Source organism: Citrus sinensis, chromosome 8, assembly GCF_022201045.2.
Source record: "Citrus sinensis cultivar Valencia sweet orange chromosome 8, DVS_A1.0, whole genome shotgun sequence".
NCBI lineage: Eukaryota > Viridiplantae > Streptophyta > Magnoliopsida > Sapindales > Rutaceae > Citrus > Citrus sinensis.
The window spans coordinates 1,976,951-1,995,394 of record NC_068563.1 but is presented as its reverse complement, the minus strand read 5'-3'; the positions used below and the strand labels follow the sequence as shown (position 1 = coordinate 1,995,394).

The 18,444-nt window shown below is 34.7% G+C and overlaps 2 protein-coding genes across 9 annotated transcripts in view; one reads left to right on the top strand and one right to left on the bottom strand.

Moving 5' to 3' along the window:
• The first annotated feature begins 1,021 nt into the window (after positions 1–1,021).
• Positions 1,022–17,386, top strand: LOC102610772 (protein NRT1/ PTR FAMILY 1.2-like). Of its 7 annotated transcripts, none has more exons than XM_052431855.1 (5): positions 1,447–1,535; positions 1,612–1,690; positions 1,844–2,173; positions 15,936–16,168; positions 16,244–17,386. In XM_052431855.1, the coding sequence occupies exons 3-5, from the start codon at positions 1,847–1,849 to the stop codon at positions 17,121–17,123; spliced, it is 1,440 nt and encodes a 479-aa protein (XP_052287815.1). In that variant the 5' UTR covers positions 1,447–1,535; positions 1,612–1,690; positions 1,844–1,846; the 3' UTR covers positions 17,124–17,386. The 7 variants fall into 7 exon arrangements, with proteins under 7 accessions (XP_052287812.1, XP_052287811.1, XP_052287815.1 ...); XM_052431856.1 differs by having other exon boundaries at positions 1,463–1,535; positions 1,638–1,690; XM_052431852.1 differs by lacking the exons at positions 1,612–1,690; positions 15,936–16,168; positions 16,244–17,386 and adding exons at positions 1,022–1,170; positions 2,483–3,655 and having other exon boundaries at positions 1,318–1,535; positions 1,844–2,406.
• Positions 7,716–18,444, bottom strand: part of LOC127899080 (uncharacterized) — an 18,313-nt gene continuing 7,584 nt past the window's right edge. The window contains exons 2-3 of one of the 2 annotated variants that reach the window (XM_052431858.1): positions 8,021–8,323; positions 7,716–7,896 (exon numbers count right to left, since the gene is read on the bottom strand). In XM_052431858.1, the coding sequence (XP_052287818.1) occupies positions 7,762–7,896; positions 8,021–8,323 (438 nt within the window). In that variant the 3' untranslated portion in view covers positions 7,716–7,761. The remainder of the gene's footprint in view (positions 7,897–8,020; positions 8,324–18,444) is intronic. The other variant, XR_008050896.1, reaches the window with a different exon arrangement.

Genomic DNA, 18,444 nt, shown 5'->3' with positions numbered 1-18,444 from the left:
GACCTTCATGTTTTCTAAGAACCTCCTACTAAATTAGGTCACTGGATATGTCATGATATGAACGGGACGATAATTCTCCCATTTTATTTTGTCTTAACTTGACTATGCCTTACCCAAAAAAAAAAAATCATATTATGATCCTCCTTTCTCTGAAGATTTCCCTTTAATTTATTAATTTTTTATACTCTTTCTTCTCCATATATATTTAGTAATCTAGACTCCCCTTTTGTTGATATTTACTTGGGATCTTTATAATATGAAATACAATAATAGTTTGTACTATTAAAATTTTAGAGACTATTTTTATATTGAGGTTAAATTTTTTTTATACAATCTTAGGCTAATAATTTTTATACAAAAAGATGAGAGAGCTGCAAAACTTCACACCATAAGATAAGCGAGGGTTGTATTATGCTTTAGGTTTAGACTGTTTAGTGAGGACATGACTCTATTACTAATGTACTGCTCAAATTCGGCCCTAAATGAGAGTAACCATCATTTCCGAAGGTGTCGGGAACCTGTTTTACGCAAATAGACCAAGTATAGTTTGAATAAAATAATATACAAATAGAGGGATCTGTGTGTTATTCCGCCATTCTCTAGTCATTCCACTTCTTTATTTACATATTTATCTTTTTAATTTCCCACTTCTTTCTTTTGACTAGGCGTAACTTCCAACATCCCATAAAGTGGAAGTCACATCGGACGATTAAAGAATTCAAAACAATATCCCAATTCATTAACTAATCACAGATTATTGGCTATTCCTTTGATAAACAGTTGTTTTTAAAATATTTTTCCCCCATACGCAGCATCTTAATTATTTAATTAAATTAGTACCTCTCAAAAGAAAGAAAAAGAAAACAAATTATTTAGTTAATTGGTTGCATCGTTGATGTTCTTCCACTTTCTATCGTATCAGTGCTTTCCACATGCATGTTAGCATTTCTCACTTTCGGTGAGTGCCAATACACTCTCTTATCTACTACGTGTAAAATCTCCTTACATAGATTAGTCTCCATAAACACAAAGAAACAGGAGACTAAGCAAGCAAACAGCAACAAAGAATCAAAATGGAAACATGTTCAGAAGAAAAGAAAATGATCACAGAGCCACTCTTGATCAACAAAAACCCAAAGGGTGGCATCAGAACCTTGCCTTTCATCATAGGTAAGTTATTCATTTTACCCCCCAAAAAAATAAAAATCTTGTGCTTTTTCTTTTAATATGTAATACTACATGCATGCATGTTGATGTTGTTACCCTTTTGATCAATTGTGTGTATTCTATTTTATTTGCTTTATTTTTGGTGGACAGCAAATGAAGCATTTGAAAGTATGGCGAGTACTGGGTTTATGCCAAACATGATACTGTATCTGTGCAGAGAATATAACATGAAAATAACAGAAGGTACGAACGTACTCTTCTTTTGGTCAGCTGCTTCGAGTTTTCTGCCGATTCTTGGGGCCTTTCTCGCCGATTCCTACGTGGGCCGGTATTTGATGATCGGTTTCGGTTGCATCACTTGCCTTTTGGTAATCTTTCACTTCCACGTTCACATCTACGGTTTTCATTTTGGTGGCGCTTCTTGTGAATTTAATCAGCCCTTAGGTACTTTTTCGAATTGCGTGGACTAGACCTTTTGCCTTTTTTGTTGCTTCGACCACCTCAAGGCCCTTTTCCTCAATAGGTGATAAAATTTATGTTTATTGTAATTTATATTTTGCATCAAGTAGCTATCAAGTTTAAATTATACTTATTTGTTAATCTTAATTAACATTTCGCAATAGTTCTTTTTTATGGAAGCTGTAAAATATAAAAGGACTGAATGATTGACTAACAGGGGATGGTTCTGTTATGGCTGACGACAATCTTCCCCCATGCAAGGCCTCTAGCTTGTGACCATCCACTAAGAGATGGTTGTGAATCCGCTACAGGGTCTCAATTGATGCTATTGTATTTGGCTTTTGGTCTTATGTCGCTTGGAGGTGGTGGCATACGGTCATCCTCTTTGGCATTTGGTGCTGAGCAGTTGGAAAAGGGAGATGGCATCAAAAGTAAAAGTGAAAGTGCCTTAAAGAGTTACTTCAGCTGGTATTATGTTTCTGTCTCGGCGTCATCTATGGTTGCCGTAACTTTAATTGTTTATATTCAAGATAACTTGGGCTGGAAGGTGGGGTTTGGAATTCCTGCCGCAATAATGTTGTTATCGGCTCTTTGTTTTTTCCTGGCTTCCCCCTTTTATGTCAAGTCAAAAGCTAACACAAGCTTGCTTTCTGGATTAATTCAAGTCCTTGTTGCCTCGTATAAGAATCGACATATAAAGTTATCATCACCTCAGGCTGCGGAAGAAAGGTACCATCACAGAGAAGGATCCGTGCGTCTCGTGCCAAGTGAAAATTTAAGGTAGCAGTTGCTTTCAGGTGCTACCGAAAATTAGAATTCTTTCTTGCATCTTCTTAAATTTTATTTTTATGTCCAGGTGTTTGAACAAAGCTTGCATAATCAAATATCCGGAACAAGACTTGACTCCAGATGGAAGAGCCTCAGATCCATGGAGTCTTTGTACAGTCGATCAAGTAGAGGAGTTAAAAGCATTGATCAAGGTAATTCCTTTATGGTCTACTGGAATAATGATTGGTGTGACCCTCAGCCAAAGTTCATTTCCAGTACTCCAGGCAAGCTCCATGGACCGACACGTCAGTCGCAACTTTGAAATCCCAGCTGCTTCCTTCTGCATATTTACGATTATCACTCTGACATTATGGGTCGGTTTCTATGATCGTATCCTTCTCCCTCTAGCATCAAAAATCAAAGGGAAGCCGTGTCAACTAAGCTTGAAGCAGAGGATGGGGATAGGACTGCTTTTCTCTACTGCATCAATGGCGGCATGGGCAATCACAGAGACGGTTCGCCGCCGTATTGCAATTGATGAAGGACTTTCAGATGACCCGCGAGCCGTGGTGCAAATGTCGGCCATGTGGCTACTACCTTACCTCGTGCTCAGCGGCTTGGCCATGGCGTTCAACATGATTGGGCAGACGGAATTCTACTACTCCGAGCTGCCTAAAAGCATGTCCAGCATAGCCTCCGCCTATCTCGGAGTGGGGTTGTCAGCGGCAAGCTTGGTAGCGAGCTTGATAATGAATTCAGTCGATGGTATTACAAGAAGTAGAGGAAAGCAGGGGTGGATTCCAAGCAATATCAACAAGGGTCATTATGATCACTACTTCTGGCTTCTCTCTGCTTTAAACATGGCTAATTTTGTATATTTTCTTGCTTGCTGCAAGGCTTATGGTCCATGCAGAGTGGAAGTCCATAAGGCGTTAGACAACGCGGATGGCGTGCAGGAGGAATGTTAGTTCACAATTTCTCTGCAAGTGTCTAAAATTATAGTAGTAAGTTTCGTACAGAGTTAGTAATAGGAGCAGTGTCCAGTGTCAAAACTCCAAAGTCGGTAACTCACATTAATAGGACCAGCACTTTGATGTAATGGGGGGGTTCCGTGGCCCCCCAAAAAAATATAAGATGCGAGAAAGCAATAGTTAGTGATTCCGCACCCACCTTTTATCTCATGAGATTCCCTTGTAACCTTTATTAGTTTTAAGTTTGAAAATTACAGTAAAGGAGTATTGAGGAATATGTTTCATAAGTATATTTGCGTTCCAGCTCCCCCTCCCCATTTTCTTTTCTTCATAAACATCAAATTAACTTGATTTTTAATCTTGATTGCTATTAATTAAATAATAATAATAATAATAAACACGAGATTGCTACTGAAAAGAGAAAAAAAAATCTCCTATCTTTTTTCAGCCTTCAAATAAATCTACCACGCGTCCGATGGAGGCTGTTACAGATGTCGTCGTCTTCGTCTCTGTCTTCTTCCCCATTTAACAATCCAGAAGCCAGGGAGGCTCTGTTTTCCAAGTTGGCAGACACGGAAGAGGAAGCCAGCAAACACATGGCAAAAGAATTATTCAAAGAAGAAAAAATCGATTCCGCCCTCTGCGTCGTGGACAGACTGCGGATGAAGAACCCAAACCATCATGGGCTGAACAGCCACTTCGCTTGTTACGTGGTGCACAAGCTAGCGGCGAAGAAGAGTTGGTACGCGGTGCTCCGGATCAGAGCCCTGTTGGGGTAAAATCAGTTTTTTTAATTAAATTTTTTTTTAGAATCGATTTCATTCCATATATAAGAATTCATAATTTAGAAATTATATCTTGAAAATCTGAGACGATAAACAATCTTTGTTTTTTCTATTGAAGTGATTTAAACTCTCAGATCACGATTCGTCACCACAACTCTTGTTAAATCACGATCTACCACTAAATAATCTTATAGGTTATGACTAAATAATCTTCTAAGTTATGACTCAGGTTTGATATGTACTTGACGTGTGACCGCTTTTATCACCATTAAAAGCAACTAGCAAGAGAAAATTTTTCTCTCGAAATTAGAGAGAGAGAATCTTTTTCTCTGATATCTATAATGTGACCTCTTTCTTTTTTATTTAGAGAAAATAAGTTTTTTTATATCTCCCTTTAGTGAAAACCTTAGACTCCAAATAATAAAAATCAAAAGTCAGGTTACTTGCTTTTTCTATAGGAGGCCCACCTTATAAATAACATAAGACCCCTTACACACAAGCATATTAAATGTAACCTCTCACTAAATAATATATTTAGGCTTTTGACCTAAATAACTAGTTATCTCGCTTATTAGTCATGTAGTGGTGCAGCCAATTAAATGAGCTAACCTAGGGATCATTTTGGAACATACAATAATGGCTACAACAATTAAGCCTGTAATTAAATAAGCCTAATTATTTAATTCCAACTCTACTCTACTATAAGATTGGAACTGACCTTCACAACTGTATGTTCGAACAATAATTCGTCTTAAGTCACATTGATTTCTTTATTGCACAATCATTAGTACCACATCATTAATTAAATCGATATCTCAATTACATCTTGTTCCTTAATACTTACTGGTTTTCTCTAATGATTATTTTCAACATACTAAATATGTTGACACACTCTGGTCAGATAATTCTATGATCAAGTGCCGGAAACCCATCAAGAGATGTGTTGTACAAATTCTATATTGTTAATCTATAACTCCAATACTCATAATTGTTTCCACCAAGATATCGAGTAATCTTGACTACAAGTATGTGTCGTGCCAATTGGTAACTCAAATGGAATAATAATTACAATCATGTAATCATAATTAACTCAAGATTAAGATTACAGTAAAATCAATACATATGAGATTTAATAAGTCTGACAGTTATTACAAAATTAATTAAATCTCATATGTGATATTGTTCAATGTAGTCGTACTACATCAATAAATTCATACATGATCAAGACAAATCATTCAATAAATTCATTACAGTCTATACCTAAATAAAGTGTCCAACTTTATTTATCAACTACGAACTAATTTATTTAATAATAAGATAACTTGTATTTATGTCTTCTGTGAATCCACATGGTGATCACATAAATGCATATAATATGATCAAATGGACTTTACTCAAAATATTAATGCAATTAACATACTTAAATAAAATACCTAATTTATTTTATTAATAAGAAAAATTGTTTATTACAATTAAATAAACAAATATGCTTTTAAAGTGCATATTTTCCCAACAAAACCACTGCGCCGGAGTCGACATGATCAAGAAACGTTACGAGGCTCTAGTTTAGTTGTTTAAACTAGATTGGTGTTCGTCCGTCAGGGCAGATACTGCTAATAAGTTAATTAACGAAGCGTGGGAAGTGTTGTCAGATCCGAAAAGAAGGGAGGCTTATGATTTGTTGATGGGTTTTGATAAAACTGTTCATATTCATGCCGAGAATCAAGATCCTGAAATGAACGTTGTTGTCAAATTGGAGAATCAAGATCCCGAAGATAATAATGATGATAAGCCTAAGCCTAAGCCTACATTAGTAGGAAGGTTTAGGGGAAACACATCGAGCCCTGCTGCGTCGTCGGCGTCGTCGTCATTGCCGTCGAGTTTCCCTCATAAGACGAAGAAGGTTTTGGTTATGAGAAGGAATTCCGGTCAAGATGCGGGGAATTCCGGTGACAAACTGTTGTATAAACGTAAATGATTGAGTTGAACATAAATTTTATTTAACATATATAAACATACAAATATGTATATAAAATATTTTTTATTATGTGTATATAATAATTGATAACTAAGATAAATATTTTATATTATTAATTTTATTTTTTATTTGTTATTTTGCCATCTCAATATAATTGGTAATTATAATAATAATTCCTTTAAATTTAACAATTTTATTTTTTAATTAATAAAGATAATTTTGAATTTGTATAATTTATATAAGGATATATATGAAATTGTATTAAGTATAAAATTGATTCTCAAAGTCGAATTTAAAAATTATTTTTTCCATGTTTTCGAAAATTCGTTGTAGAGAATGGGGTGATTTTACCAAGAGTAATTTTTTAAAAAAATTATCGAATACTAAAATTAACTTTTATCTTTTAAAATTACTTTTAAATCTCCTTAAAACTCTCCCAAACGGTCCTTAATCTACAATCTTATTTTTAGGCAAACATGACATTGAGAATTCAACAAAAGGCATATGTTTTATCTTAAATGATTATATGTGTATGACGCAAGCATAAATAAAAACTCACCCAAGTGATACATGAAGTTATCTGACCATATTTCGATTGTGGGCAACAAATATTCCTGAGGTTTTCAAATGGTTTGAACCTTCAGGAACAATTTAATTAATGATTACCCTTACCTTTTACTAATCTTCGTTTTTCTATTGTTTGATAATAGTATTTTATTTTACTATTGTTGAATGGTGGAGTCAACAATTTTAGTCAATTGTGAATATATCTCTTTGAGCACAAAGCAAGGGAAAAAATAATAAATAAATATAATGGGTTTAATTCAAATTCTTTGTTCTCATAAGCAGAAGAACTCAGATTCTAAATGAACGAAAATGTCATTTGAATTGGAATTCAAACATGAAAATTCGAAGTATTTTTTTCCTTCTACTATTATTTTATTGGAACTTCTCTCGCTGCTTTTATCGAGCATAATGTACACAAACTTCAACCCATATACATTGTCGAGCTTGAAAGTTGCATCCAGTGAAAATGCTAATGTGGGGCGTGAACATGACTCTAAATTTGTATTTAAGTAAAGGATCCGAAAAAAGTTTATAGTTTACAATCTTTACACTAATTTGCCGTAAATTGAGAAAATTGTTGAAGGTCAAATAATCAACTATCCTTTAACCTCGAATCTTTATATATATTGCCATCCCTTCGGCGAATCCGATTCTGAGAATCTTATTAGTGGATCGTTTCTTAATTTCTACGCACTCTTTCTTATTTAATTCGGTAAAAGAATCCAAGAATTTTACCCGCCCCTAGGCAATTAAGGAGTAACACAAAACCTTGCAAACCCACCAACCAAAAACGTTGTCGGATTAAGCCTCTACATTTGTAATAGGATTAAAATTTTCTCATAGTGCCTATCAAAAAAAAAAAAAAATTCTCTCATAGTGTTTTCTTTTCTAATCTTTTTAAATTTAATAACAAAAAATAGTTTAATTGTAAATAAAGTGAAAAAAAAGTTAGTTGATTGTCAATATCAACATTTAAAATTAAATCTTGATTACTGATTTTACTAGGAAAGAGAAAAAAAGGCCAAAAAAGAATCCTTATTCTACATGATAAAACTAGCCTATTTTATCACTTACCCAACGAAGTAACATTACATTCTCTGTTTCTGGCCCTGTTTTTCAATTCAACAATGCCTCCTCCGTTGTGCAATCCAGTAGCCGCAGAGGCTCTATTCCCGAAGCTCATAAATATGGAAGCTGAAGCCTGCAGAGACATGGCAGAGGAGTTATTCATAAACAAAAACATTGATGCCGCACTCTACGCCATTAAAACAGCACGGCTTAAGAACCCTAATCTTCAGGGCCTCGATAACTACTTAAGCTCTTACATGGTGCACAAAGTCGCAGTGCAAACCAAAAGCTGGTATTTGGTTCTGGGTATCAAAGATCATAAAGCCGGAGAGGACGAAATCAGGCAGAGTTATGAGGGCTTGGCACAGTTGTTTCGTCCTGATGAATGTTCTTCTGTCGCTGCTGAGACTGCAAATTTGCTTATTAATGAAGCTTGGGAGGTTCTTTCCAATACAAAAAGACGGCAAGCCTATCACATTCTTATGGGTTATGATGATTATAATTATAACAACAGTAATAACAGATCGTTGTATAAGGAGCTTGCTCTCATCGGAAGGAACCTTTGCTGAATTTCTTAAGTTAAGAGAAATTGTCATCGTTGATTTTCAACGTAATTCAAAAGAAAATTCGATGATTATATGAATAAAAGATTATGTTATGTTATATGTTAAGTTAAACTTGCATATTGATCAACAAGCGCCAATGATGAATCAATCTTGATTGTCTTTATGCCTGATTCTCTTCTTAAGTCTTAGGCTAGTTGGTAATGCATTGTGCAGATTATTAATTAAATATTTAGTAAATTTATTTTTAAAAGTATTATGAAAGTCATATATATTTCATAAATTTTATTATTAAACTATTATAAAAATATAAAAAAATGAATTGAACGTAACATTGAATAAAATTTATGTATATAAAAGAATATAATTTTTTTTACACATTTATGATTAAGAATATATTGAGATTATCTTCTAAATTAATTCTATTATGACATAGTTTAAATTTTCATTCATATATAAAAGAATATATATCTGCTCTACTTTTATGTATAAGAGAGATTCTAAAGACTGCAGTTGCCAAGTGTCATTATCGAAATAGACAACCTTCAAGTTTTTCAAGCTCTAACTGAGAATTTTTCCAACCCTAATAGTTTTGGACTTATCATTGAGGAGTGTTGATCCCTAGCCATGTCTTTAGGAGAAGTTCATTTCTCGTTTGTGCACCGATCTGTGAACTCTGTTGCCCATTTTGTTGCTAGAGCATAAGATTTTATGTCAGGTCCTGCAGAGTTGAGTCGTGTTCCACCTCTGTGCTTATTAAACTATTTGTAATGCTTTTATGTTTTTAATGAAATTCCATTTCAAAAAAAAAGAAAAAGGAGAGATTCTAATGCCAAACAATTGTATAGCATGAAAATAGTGTCGTTGCAATGTGTTGGAAGTTTGAACTCAAATTTGCCCATCAAAATGGCACTGGCCACTGCGACTGAAAAGGAAAAGTCAAACAAAAAAAAAGAAAGATAAAGATTAGGAAATAAAAGGTGGTGTAATCCAAAAATGTTTTACAAGGAGATGAGATATGGTGCTACATTCATGCATGTGCTGTGCATATATATATGTGTGTGTGAGTGTGATAAAAGGCAAAAGAAATTATGCGCACTTCAATTCAGAAAGTTCTTTCACCTTTAATTAAGAACATGCAGTAATGGAATATATGAATGTATACACTAATGTCGTGGTATTATAATTTAATATAGTACCATCCAGATAAATTAAAAAATCTATTGATTTAACGAATATTAATATATTGATAGATAATAATTAATTAATTAATTAATAATATTAATCTATGAAGATAATATTATGTTTAGAACATAAATTTTTAGAGTGATGATACAGCCACAAATTTTTATACAAACTTATCTTGTACAAACTGATATAGCATTAATTCATTTATTGAATGAAAATATAAAATAATATAAATAAATCATGTGGCCAAGAGATATTTAATTTAACCAATGATTTAATGCCACATCAGTTTGTACAAAATAAATTTGTACAAAAATTTGTGGTTATAATTTTCATGATGTATAAATGTAATATAATTAGTGTAATGATTCTTTCAAACTTAGTGATATGATTTTCACTTGAGTGACGATCAAATGATTGAAAGTATAATGAAAAACAATAAAGATTAAAGAGGAAGAAGTTTAAGGTAATAGTTTCACCATCAAGACCATCTCACCCAAAGAAACACTTTAATTAATAGTGACATTAAATACTTTCTTGTTGCAAGGCACAAGGCAGATTCAAGATTTTAAAGTACCCTAGGATATATTTAAAAAAAAGTTATATTGTAAAGTGATCATAAAATTTTATAAAAAAAATAAAATACACATAATAAGATGAGGACATCAGAAATATTACACCAAATAATAATTAATTTAAACAAAATAATTATATAAAAATAGAAAATAAAAATGTAATTGAAAACAAAAATATAACTAAAATTGTACTTTTCGCGACTTCAAACAATAGAATTCATCAATTATGGATTTTGAATCAATAGTATCTGCAATTTCCTTCCGAATCTTGTATCACACTTTATTAGCAAGATTTTCAATAACTCTTTTTGAACATTAAGTGATATGTATTGGGCATTTTCAGGAGCATTTTCTAACACAACTTTATTAATTTTCTCATTCATTGTTGCTAATAACTTGATTAATTCAATAAGATTTCCACGATTAAGATAATAAATTGACTCATCATGACCTCTAAAAGCCTCTAAAAGTACAAGCTTGTTTTGCTAACCACTTGGTAGCTACTATTGAGGGTTTTAGCTGCAACCTATTCTCTAAAACTTGTTGTGAAGATTGTGCATTTATTCTTTTATCAATATGTTTAAATGGATCCTTACTCCTTTTTTCCATGGCAACATTGTGAAAAGAACCATGACTCCCTTCATGCAGTGCAAAAAAACATTTTTTTGTCACAAGAAAAATATTTCCAATTTTGACAACCATCAACAATGAATGCATCATACTTAGTTGATGTATCATAAAAAAGAAAGTATGGAAAACAAAATGTTTTATCTTTTGATAAGGAATACTCAAGATAAGGAAATTTTGAGAACCAAGAAAATTAAAATCAACGATTTTGTATACCATGTTTAGTTGATGGGTACTTTTGTAGTTCGAGTTGGAATGATCCAATATTTATATATGCCATCCACACATTTTAACGTTTATCAATAGGATAAGTTTTAATTGAGATGCGTAATCTGGGATCACGTTCTAAATATGGGGTGTCAATAGTAGATGGAATGTCAACTTTCTCAAATTCAGCTCTTTGAGATTTAAGAGAACTTGAGGCATCAATATTGCACGGAGAACTTGTTTCATTTGATGATTGACCACCATCTATTTTGGCAAAGAATGAAAGAAGAGTTTTTCTTAACTTGAATTTAACGGACATTATAACATATGAATTACTATAACATGAAACTACATAAGAATTAATAAATTAATTAATAATTACAAGTTTAATTAGCATGCTTAAAATAAATTAAACAATTAATTTTGTTCATCTTTTCCATTTTAAAAAAAATATTATTAGTGAAAAAATAACAATAATAAATCAACTCAAACTAATAAATCACAAAACTAATTACCAAAAAAAAAGCCAATTAAACATTCAAAATAATAAATTAAAATAATATGTAAAATAATAAATTGAATAATTTATGCAAGTTCTAAAAGTATAGTAACATACCAATAGAAAAATGTATAGATTGTAAAGAAATTGGAAGATATGAACGGATGATGAATTGTGGCTTTTGAAGCAATGACGGTGAATTGATGAAGAATGAAGAATCTAGAAGGGTTTGAAATTTTTTTGTTTTTTTCTAATGGTGTCCGTGGAAGTAAAGGAAAAGTAATAATGATGGATGATATTTTGTAATTAACAATTGATGGTATTTTCGTAATTAACAATTAATGACATTTTCGTAATTTTAATCAAACTAATTGATATTTTTTTCTTTTTTTTTTTCTATATTGGGATGCCAGCAGTAGGGGTAGGCAAAATATCCAACCTGATTTAAAAAATTTTTGGTTTGGATCGGATTGAGTGGTGAAGAAAATCCGATCGGGTGAATTTGTCTCAACCTGATCGGATCACGATCGGATCGGATGAAACCCGATACGATCTGAAAATCCGATCGAGTTGAGACAGAAATAAAAAAAAAAAATTAAACCCAAACCCGAACTACACACAGACGGAGTCATGAACTAAATAAAAAGGGACAAAAATTACAGTCACACACCAGTGCACACGGCTTCACAAACACCACACACACAAAGTCACAATTCACAAACCCTCAGGTCCCTCACAAAAAACAAAGCCAAGTCTGCCGCCATTAACACTTAGCACACACACAAACCAGCACTCAAGCACAAGCAGCTAGCCCACTGCCGACCAGCAGTGTACACGACCACACCCATTCACGGCCTCCGTCGCTCGCATCCCACTGCCGACAGGCAACAGCCACACGGCCCACACCCACACCCAAATCCAAACAAATGAAACACAAACAGTCAAACAGTCAAACACACACACAAAGTTCATGGAGCTAGCTTAATCCAACCACCACACGCAGCAACTGCCACCGAGAACGACGCCAACTGAAATCGAAGCTGATTCACGAAGATCGTGACCCGATCTACCGATCTGCTGCAACCAAGCACCGGATCCACGCCTTCAATCCTCCACTCCATCATCACCCGGTCCGATTGAAGATCCACTCGGCAAGCTGCACCCGATTCAAGCTCTATTTGGATTTTGGTTGTTGACTTAAGTCTCAAAGTCTTTTGAGTTTTGGAAATTGGGAGCCGACCTTTTGTACTTATTAAGTGATGGTATATAATATATATGCATTAGAAATTGGAAGCTGGATTTTGTAACCCGATCCGAACATAATTCGGATCGGATCGAGTCGGGTTACAAGTTCGGGTGGAGTTCGGATGGATTTTTATTTAACCCGACTAATCCGAAATCCGATCGGGTTGATCCGAACCCAACCCGAACTCGATTTTGCCCACCACTAGCCAGCACTTAACACTTCCGCCCCTGACAAGGCGGCAACAGCATACCGAAATTTCTTTTAGCATTATAAAAAATTAGAGATGAAGTTCAAGTAAAACCAATGTCAAGAAGAAGAAAGCAACATTGAAAATTTATTTTATAAAAAATTTATAAACAAATCATATGTATTTAGATTTAAGTTAATTAATTATTAATTTATGTATTAATTGGAGCTTATTAAAAAATTGAGATTCTTTTAAAATTTTAATTAATTAATTAATTTATTTATTAACTTATCAAGCCTAAAATCGAGAACAATAAAAATTATTATTCAATCAAATTAACACCTTTATCGATTACAAATTTAATGAAATTCTACTTTACCAATTTTTTAATGCGTAGATTCTTCTCGTTCACGTCGTCATCACGCCACCGACCGGGACCCACGGTGCCAAGGGCAACCACAGCACTAACTGGAAAGGGAGCTAAACTACCGACACGGGTACGTGTAACCAAGTGCGCGAGTTCAGCGTGTGGTGTCTCCCTCTCTGCACCTCGAAAGTTTGAAACAATGAAAAAGAACTTGAAAAGCGAGGTAAAGGTGGCCCGCATTTCCGAGAATGACCCTCCGTGCCGTGTTGCATTTTGGGTTGTTTTTAATTTTTACTGTTTTACTTTTAGTAAATTCAAAGGATGTGGTGTCGCGACTCCAGCAACTCCTGTTTAGTTGAGCATAGATAAAACGTCTGTATCCCTTGTTCTCTTTTCATTTTCTAAAACAACGACCATATTTTATCATTTTATATCAAACAAGTCCTAAATCCCAATTAAAATTGCCAAGATATGAGCAGCCACACCTTAGTCCGCTCATCTTCCGGTATTCATGAACATGTTCTTCAAATAAATCATATCATACTCCTCCTTTCTCCGAAGATTTTCCTTTAATTTATTAATTTTTTATACTCATTCTTCCCCATATATATATAGTAATTTAGGCTTATCTTATGTAGATATTTACTTGGCATCTTTATAATATTAAATAGAATAATAGTTTGTAATATTAAAATTTTAGAGACTATTTTTATGTTGAGGTTAAAAATTTTTTATACAATTTTATGCGAATAATTTTTATACAAAAAGATGAGAGAGCTGCAAAATTTTACACCATAAAATAACTGAGGGCTATATTATGCTTTAGGTTAAGTGATGACATGACTTCATTACTAATGTACTGCTCAAATTCGGCCCTAAATAAGGGTAATTATCATTTCTGAAGGTGTCGCAAACCTGTTTTACTCAAATAAACCAAGTATATTTTGAATGAAACAATATACAAATAGAGGGATCTATGTGTTATTCCGCCATTTTCTAAGTTATTCCACTTGTTTATTTATTTATTTAATTTCCCACTTCTTTCTTTTGACTAGCTGTAACTTCCAACTTCCCATAAAGTGGAAGTCACATCGGACGGTTAAAGAATTCAACACAATATCCCACTTTCATTAACTAATCACAGATTATTGGCTATTCCTTTCATAAACAGTTGTTATTATGAGATTTTTTCCCCCATACGCAGCATCTTAATTATTTAATTAAATTAGTACCTCTCAAAAGAAAGAAAAAGAAAACAAATTATCTAGTTAATTGGTAGCGTCGTTGATGTTCTTCCACTTTCTATCGTATCAGTGCTCTGCAGATGCATGTTAGCATTTCTCACTTTCGGTGGGTGCCACTACACTATATCTACTACGTGTAAAATCTCCTTACATAGATAATAGATTAGTCTCCGTAAGCACAAAGAAACAGAAGACTAAGCAAGCAAACAGCAACAAAGAATCAAAATGGAAACATGTTCAGAAGAAAAGAAAATGATCACAGAGCCACTCTTGATCAACAAAAACCCAAAGGGTGGCATCAGAACCTTGCCTTTCATCATAGGTAAGTTATTCATTCTCCCCCCCCCCCCCCAAAAAAAAAAAAAATTCTTGTGCTTTTTCTTTTAATATGTATACTACATGCATGCATGTTGATGTTGTTACCCTTTTGATAAACTGTGTGTATTATATTTTATTTGCTTTATTTTTGGTGGACAGCAAATGAAGCATTTGAGAGGATGGCGAGTACTGGGTTTATGCCAAACATGATACTGTATCTGTGCAGAGAATATAACATGAAAATAACAGAAGGTACGAACGTACTCTTCTTTTGGTCAGCTGCTTCGAATTTTCTGCCGATTCTTGGGGCCTTTCTCGCCGATTCGTATGTGGGCCGGTATGCGATGATCGGTTTCGGTTGCATCACTTGCCTTTTGGTAATCTTTCACTTCCACGTTCACATCTACGATTTTCATTTTGGTGGCGCTTCTTGTGAATTTAATCAGGCTTTAGGTACTTTTTCAAATTGCGTGGACTAGACCTTTTGCCTTTTTTGTTGCTTCGACCACCTAAATGTCCTTTTCCTCAATAGGTGATAAAATTTATGTTTATTGTAATTTATATTTTGCATCAAGTAGCTATCAAGTTTAAATTATATTTAGTTGCTAATCTTAATTAACATTTCGCAATAGTTCTTTTTTATGGAAGCTGTAAAATATAAATTACTCTGCCGCTGGTAACCACTAGACTCCTAAAGGCCCTGCAGTATCAAGGATTTGGTATTATTTTTAAAATATTTGACCTGATTAATCATAGTGCATGTTAAGAAATTTAACCTTCTATTTAAATAGAGATGAAAGGACTAAATGATTGATTAACAGGGGATGGTTCTGTTGTGGCTGACGACAATCTTTCCCCACGCAAGGCCTCTAGCTTGTGACTACCCACTAAGAGATAGTTGTGAATCCGCTACAGGGTCTCAATTGATGCTGTTGTATTTGGCTTTTGGTCTCATGTCGCTTGGAGGTGGTGGCATACGGTCATCCTCTTTAGCCTTTGGTGCTGATCAGTTGGAAAAGGGAGATGGCATCAAAAGTAAAAGTGAAGGTGCCTTAAAGAGTTACTTCAGTTGGTATTATGTTTCTGTCTCGGCGTCATCTATGGTTGCCGTGACTTTTATTGTTTATATTCAAGATAACTTGGGCTGGAAGGTGGGGTTTGGAATTCCTGCCGCAATAATGTTGTTATCAGCTCTTTGTTTTTTTCTGGCTTCTCCCTTTTATGTCAAGTCAAAAGCTAACACAAGCTTGCTTTCTGGATTAATTCAAGTCCTTGTTGCCTCGTATAAGAATCGACATATAAAGTTACCATCACCTCAGGCTGCAGAAGAAAGGTACCATCACAGAGAAGGATCCGTGCGTCTCGTGCCAAGTGAAAATTTAAGGTATCAATTGCTTTCAGGTGCTACTGAAAATTAGAATTCTTACTTGCATTTTCTTAAATTTTATTTTCGGTCTAGGTGTTTGAACAAAGCTTGTATAATCAAACATCCTGAACAAGACTTGACTCCAGATGGAAGAGCCTCGGATCCATGGAGTCTTTGTACAGTCGATCAAGTAGAGGAGTTAAAAGCATTGATCAAGGTAATTCCTTTATGGTCTACTGGAATAATGATTGGTGTGACCCTCAGCCAAAGTTCATTTCCAGTACTCCAGGCAAGCTCCATGGACCGACACGTTAGTCGCAACTTTGAAATCCCAGCTGCTTCCTTCTGCATATTTACGATTATCACTCTGACATTATGGGTCGGTTTCTATGATCGTATCCTTCTCCCTCTAGCATCAAAAATCAAAGGGAAGCCGTGTCAACTAAGCTTGAAGCAGAGGATGGGGATAGGACTGCTTTTCTCTACTGCATCAATGGCGGCATGGGCAATCACAGAGACGGTTCGCCGCCGTATTGCAATTGATGAAGGACTTTCAGATGACCCGCGAGCCGTGGTGCAAATGTCGGCCATGTGGCTACTACCTTACCTTGTGCTCAGCGGCTTGGCCATGGCGTTCAACATGATTGGGCAGACGGAATTCTACTACTCCGAGCTGCCTAAAAGCATGTCCAGCATAGCCTCCGCCCTTCTCGGAGTGGGGTTGTCAGCGGCAAGCTTGGTAGCGAGCTTGATAATGAATTCAGTCGATGGTATTACAAGAAGTAGAGGAAAGCAGGGGTGGATTCCAAGCAATATCAACAAGGGTCATTATGATCACTACTTCTGGCTTCTCTCTGCTTTAAACATGGCTAATTTTGTATATTTTCTTGCTTGCTGCAAGGCTTATGGTCCATGCAGAGTGGAAGTCCATAAGGCGTTAGACGACGCGGATGACATGCGGGAGGAATGTTAGTTCACAATTTCTCTGCGAGTGTCTAAAATTATAGTAAGTTTCGTACAGAGTTAGTAATAGGAGCAGTGTCCAGTGTCAAAACTCCATAGTCGGTAAGTTACAGTAATAGGGCCAGCACTTTGATGTAATGGGGAAGGTTCCGTGGCCCCTTAAAAATACAAGATTCGAGAAAGCAATAGTTAGTGGGATTCAGCACCGACCTTTTATCTCATGAGATTCCCTTGTAACCTTTATTAGTTTTAAGTTTGAAAATTACAGTAAACGACTATTGAGGAATATGTTTCATAAGTAAATTTGCGTTCCAGCTCCCCCTCCCCATTTTCTTTTCTTTATAAACATCAAATTAACTTGATTTTTATTCTTGATTGCAATTAATTAAGAAAATAATAATAATAATAATAATAATAATAAACATGAGATTGCTACTGAAAAGAGAAAAAAAAAATCTCCTCTCTTTTTTCAGCCTTCAAATAAATCTACCACGCGTCCGATGGAGGCTGTTACAGATGTCGTCGTCTGCGTCTCTGTCTTCTTCCCCATTTAACAATCCAGAAGCCAGGGAGGCTCTGTTTTCCAAGTTGGCAGACAAGGAAGCGGAAGCCAGCAAACGCATGGCAAAAGAATTATTCAAAGAAGAAAAAATCGATTCCGCCCTCTGCGTCGTGGACAGACTGCGGATGAAGAACCCAAACCATCAGGGGCTGAACAGCCACTTCGCTTGTTACGTGGTGCACAAGCTAGCGGCGAAGAAGAGTTGGTACGCGGTGCTCCGGATCAGAGCCCTGTTGGGGTAAAATCAGTTTTTTTAATTAATTTTTTTTTAGAATCAATTTTATTCAATATATAAGAATTCGTAATTTAAAAATTATATCTTAAAAATCTGAAAAGATAAACAATCTTTGTTTTTTCTGCTGAAGTGATTTATATTCGCAGACCACGATTCGTTACCACAACTCTTGTTAAATCACGATCTGCCACTAAATAATCTTCTAGGTTATGACTAAATAATCTTCTAAGTAATGATTCAGGTTTGATATGCACTTGAAATGTGGCCGCTTTTATCATCATTAAAAGCAACTAGCAGGAGAAAATTTTTCTCTCAAAATTAGAGAGAAAAAATCTTTTTCTCTGATCTGTATAATGTGGCATCTTTCTTTCTTTTTTATTTAGAGAAAATAAGTTTTTTTATATCTTCCTTTAATGAGAACCTTAGATTCCAAATAATAAAAATCAAAAGTCACGTTACTTACTTTTTCTATCGGAGGCCCACCTTATAAATAACATAAGACCACTTACACACAAGCATATTAAATGTAACCTC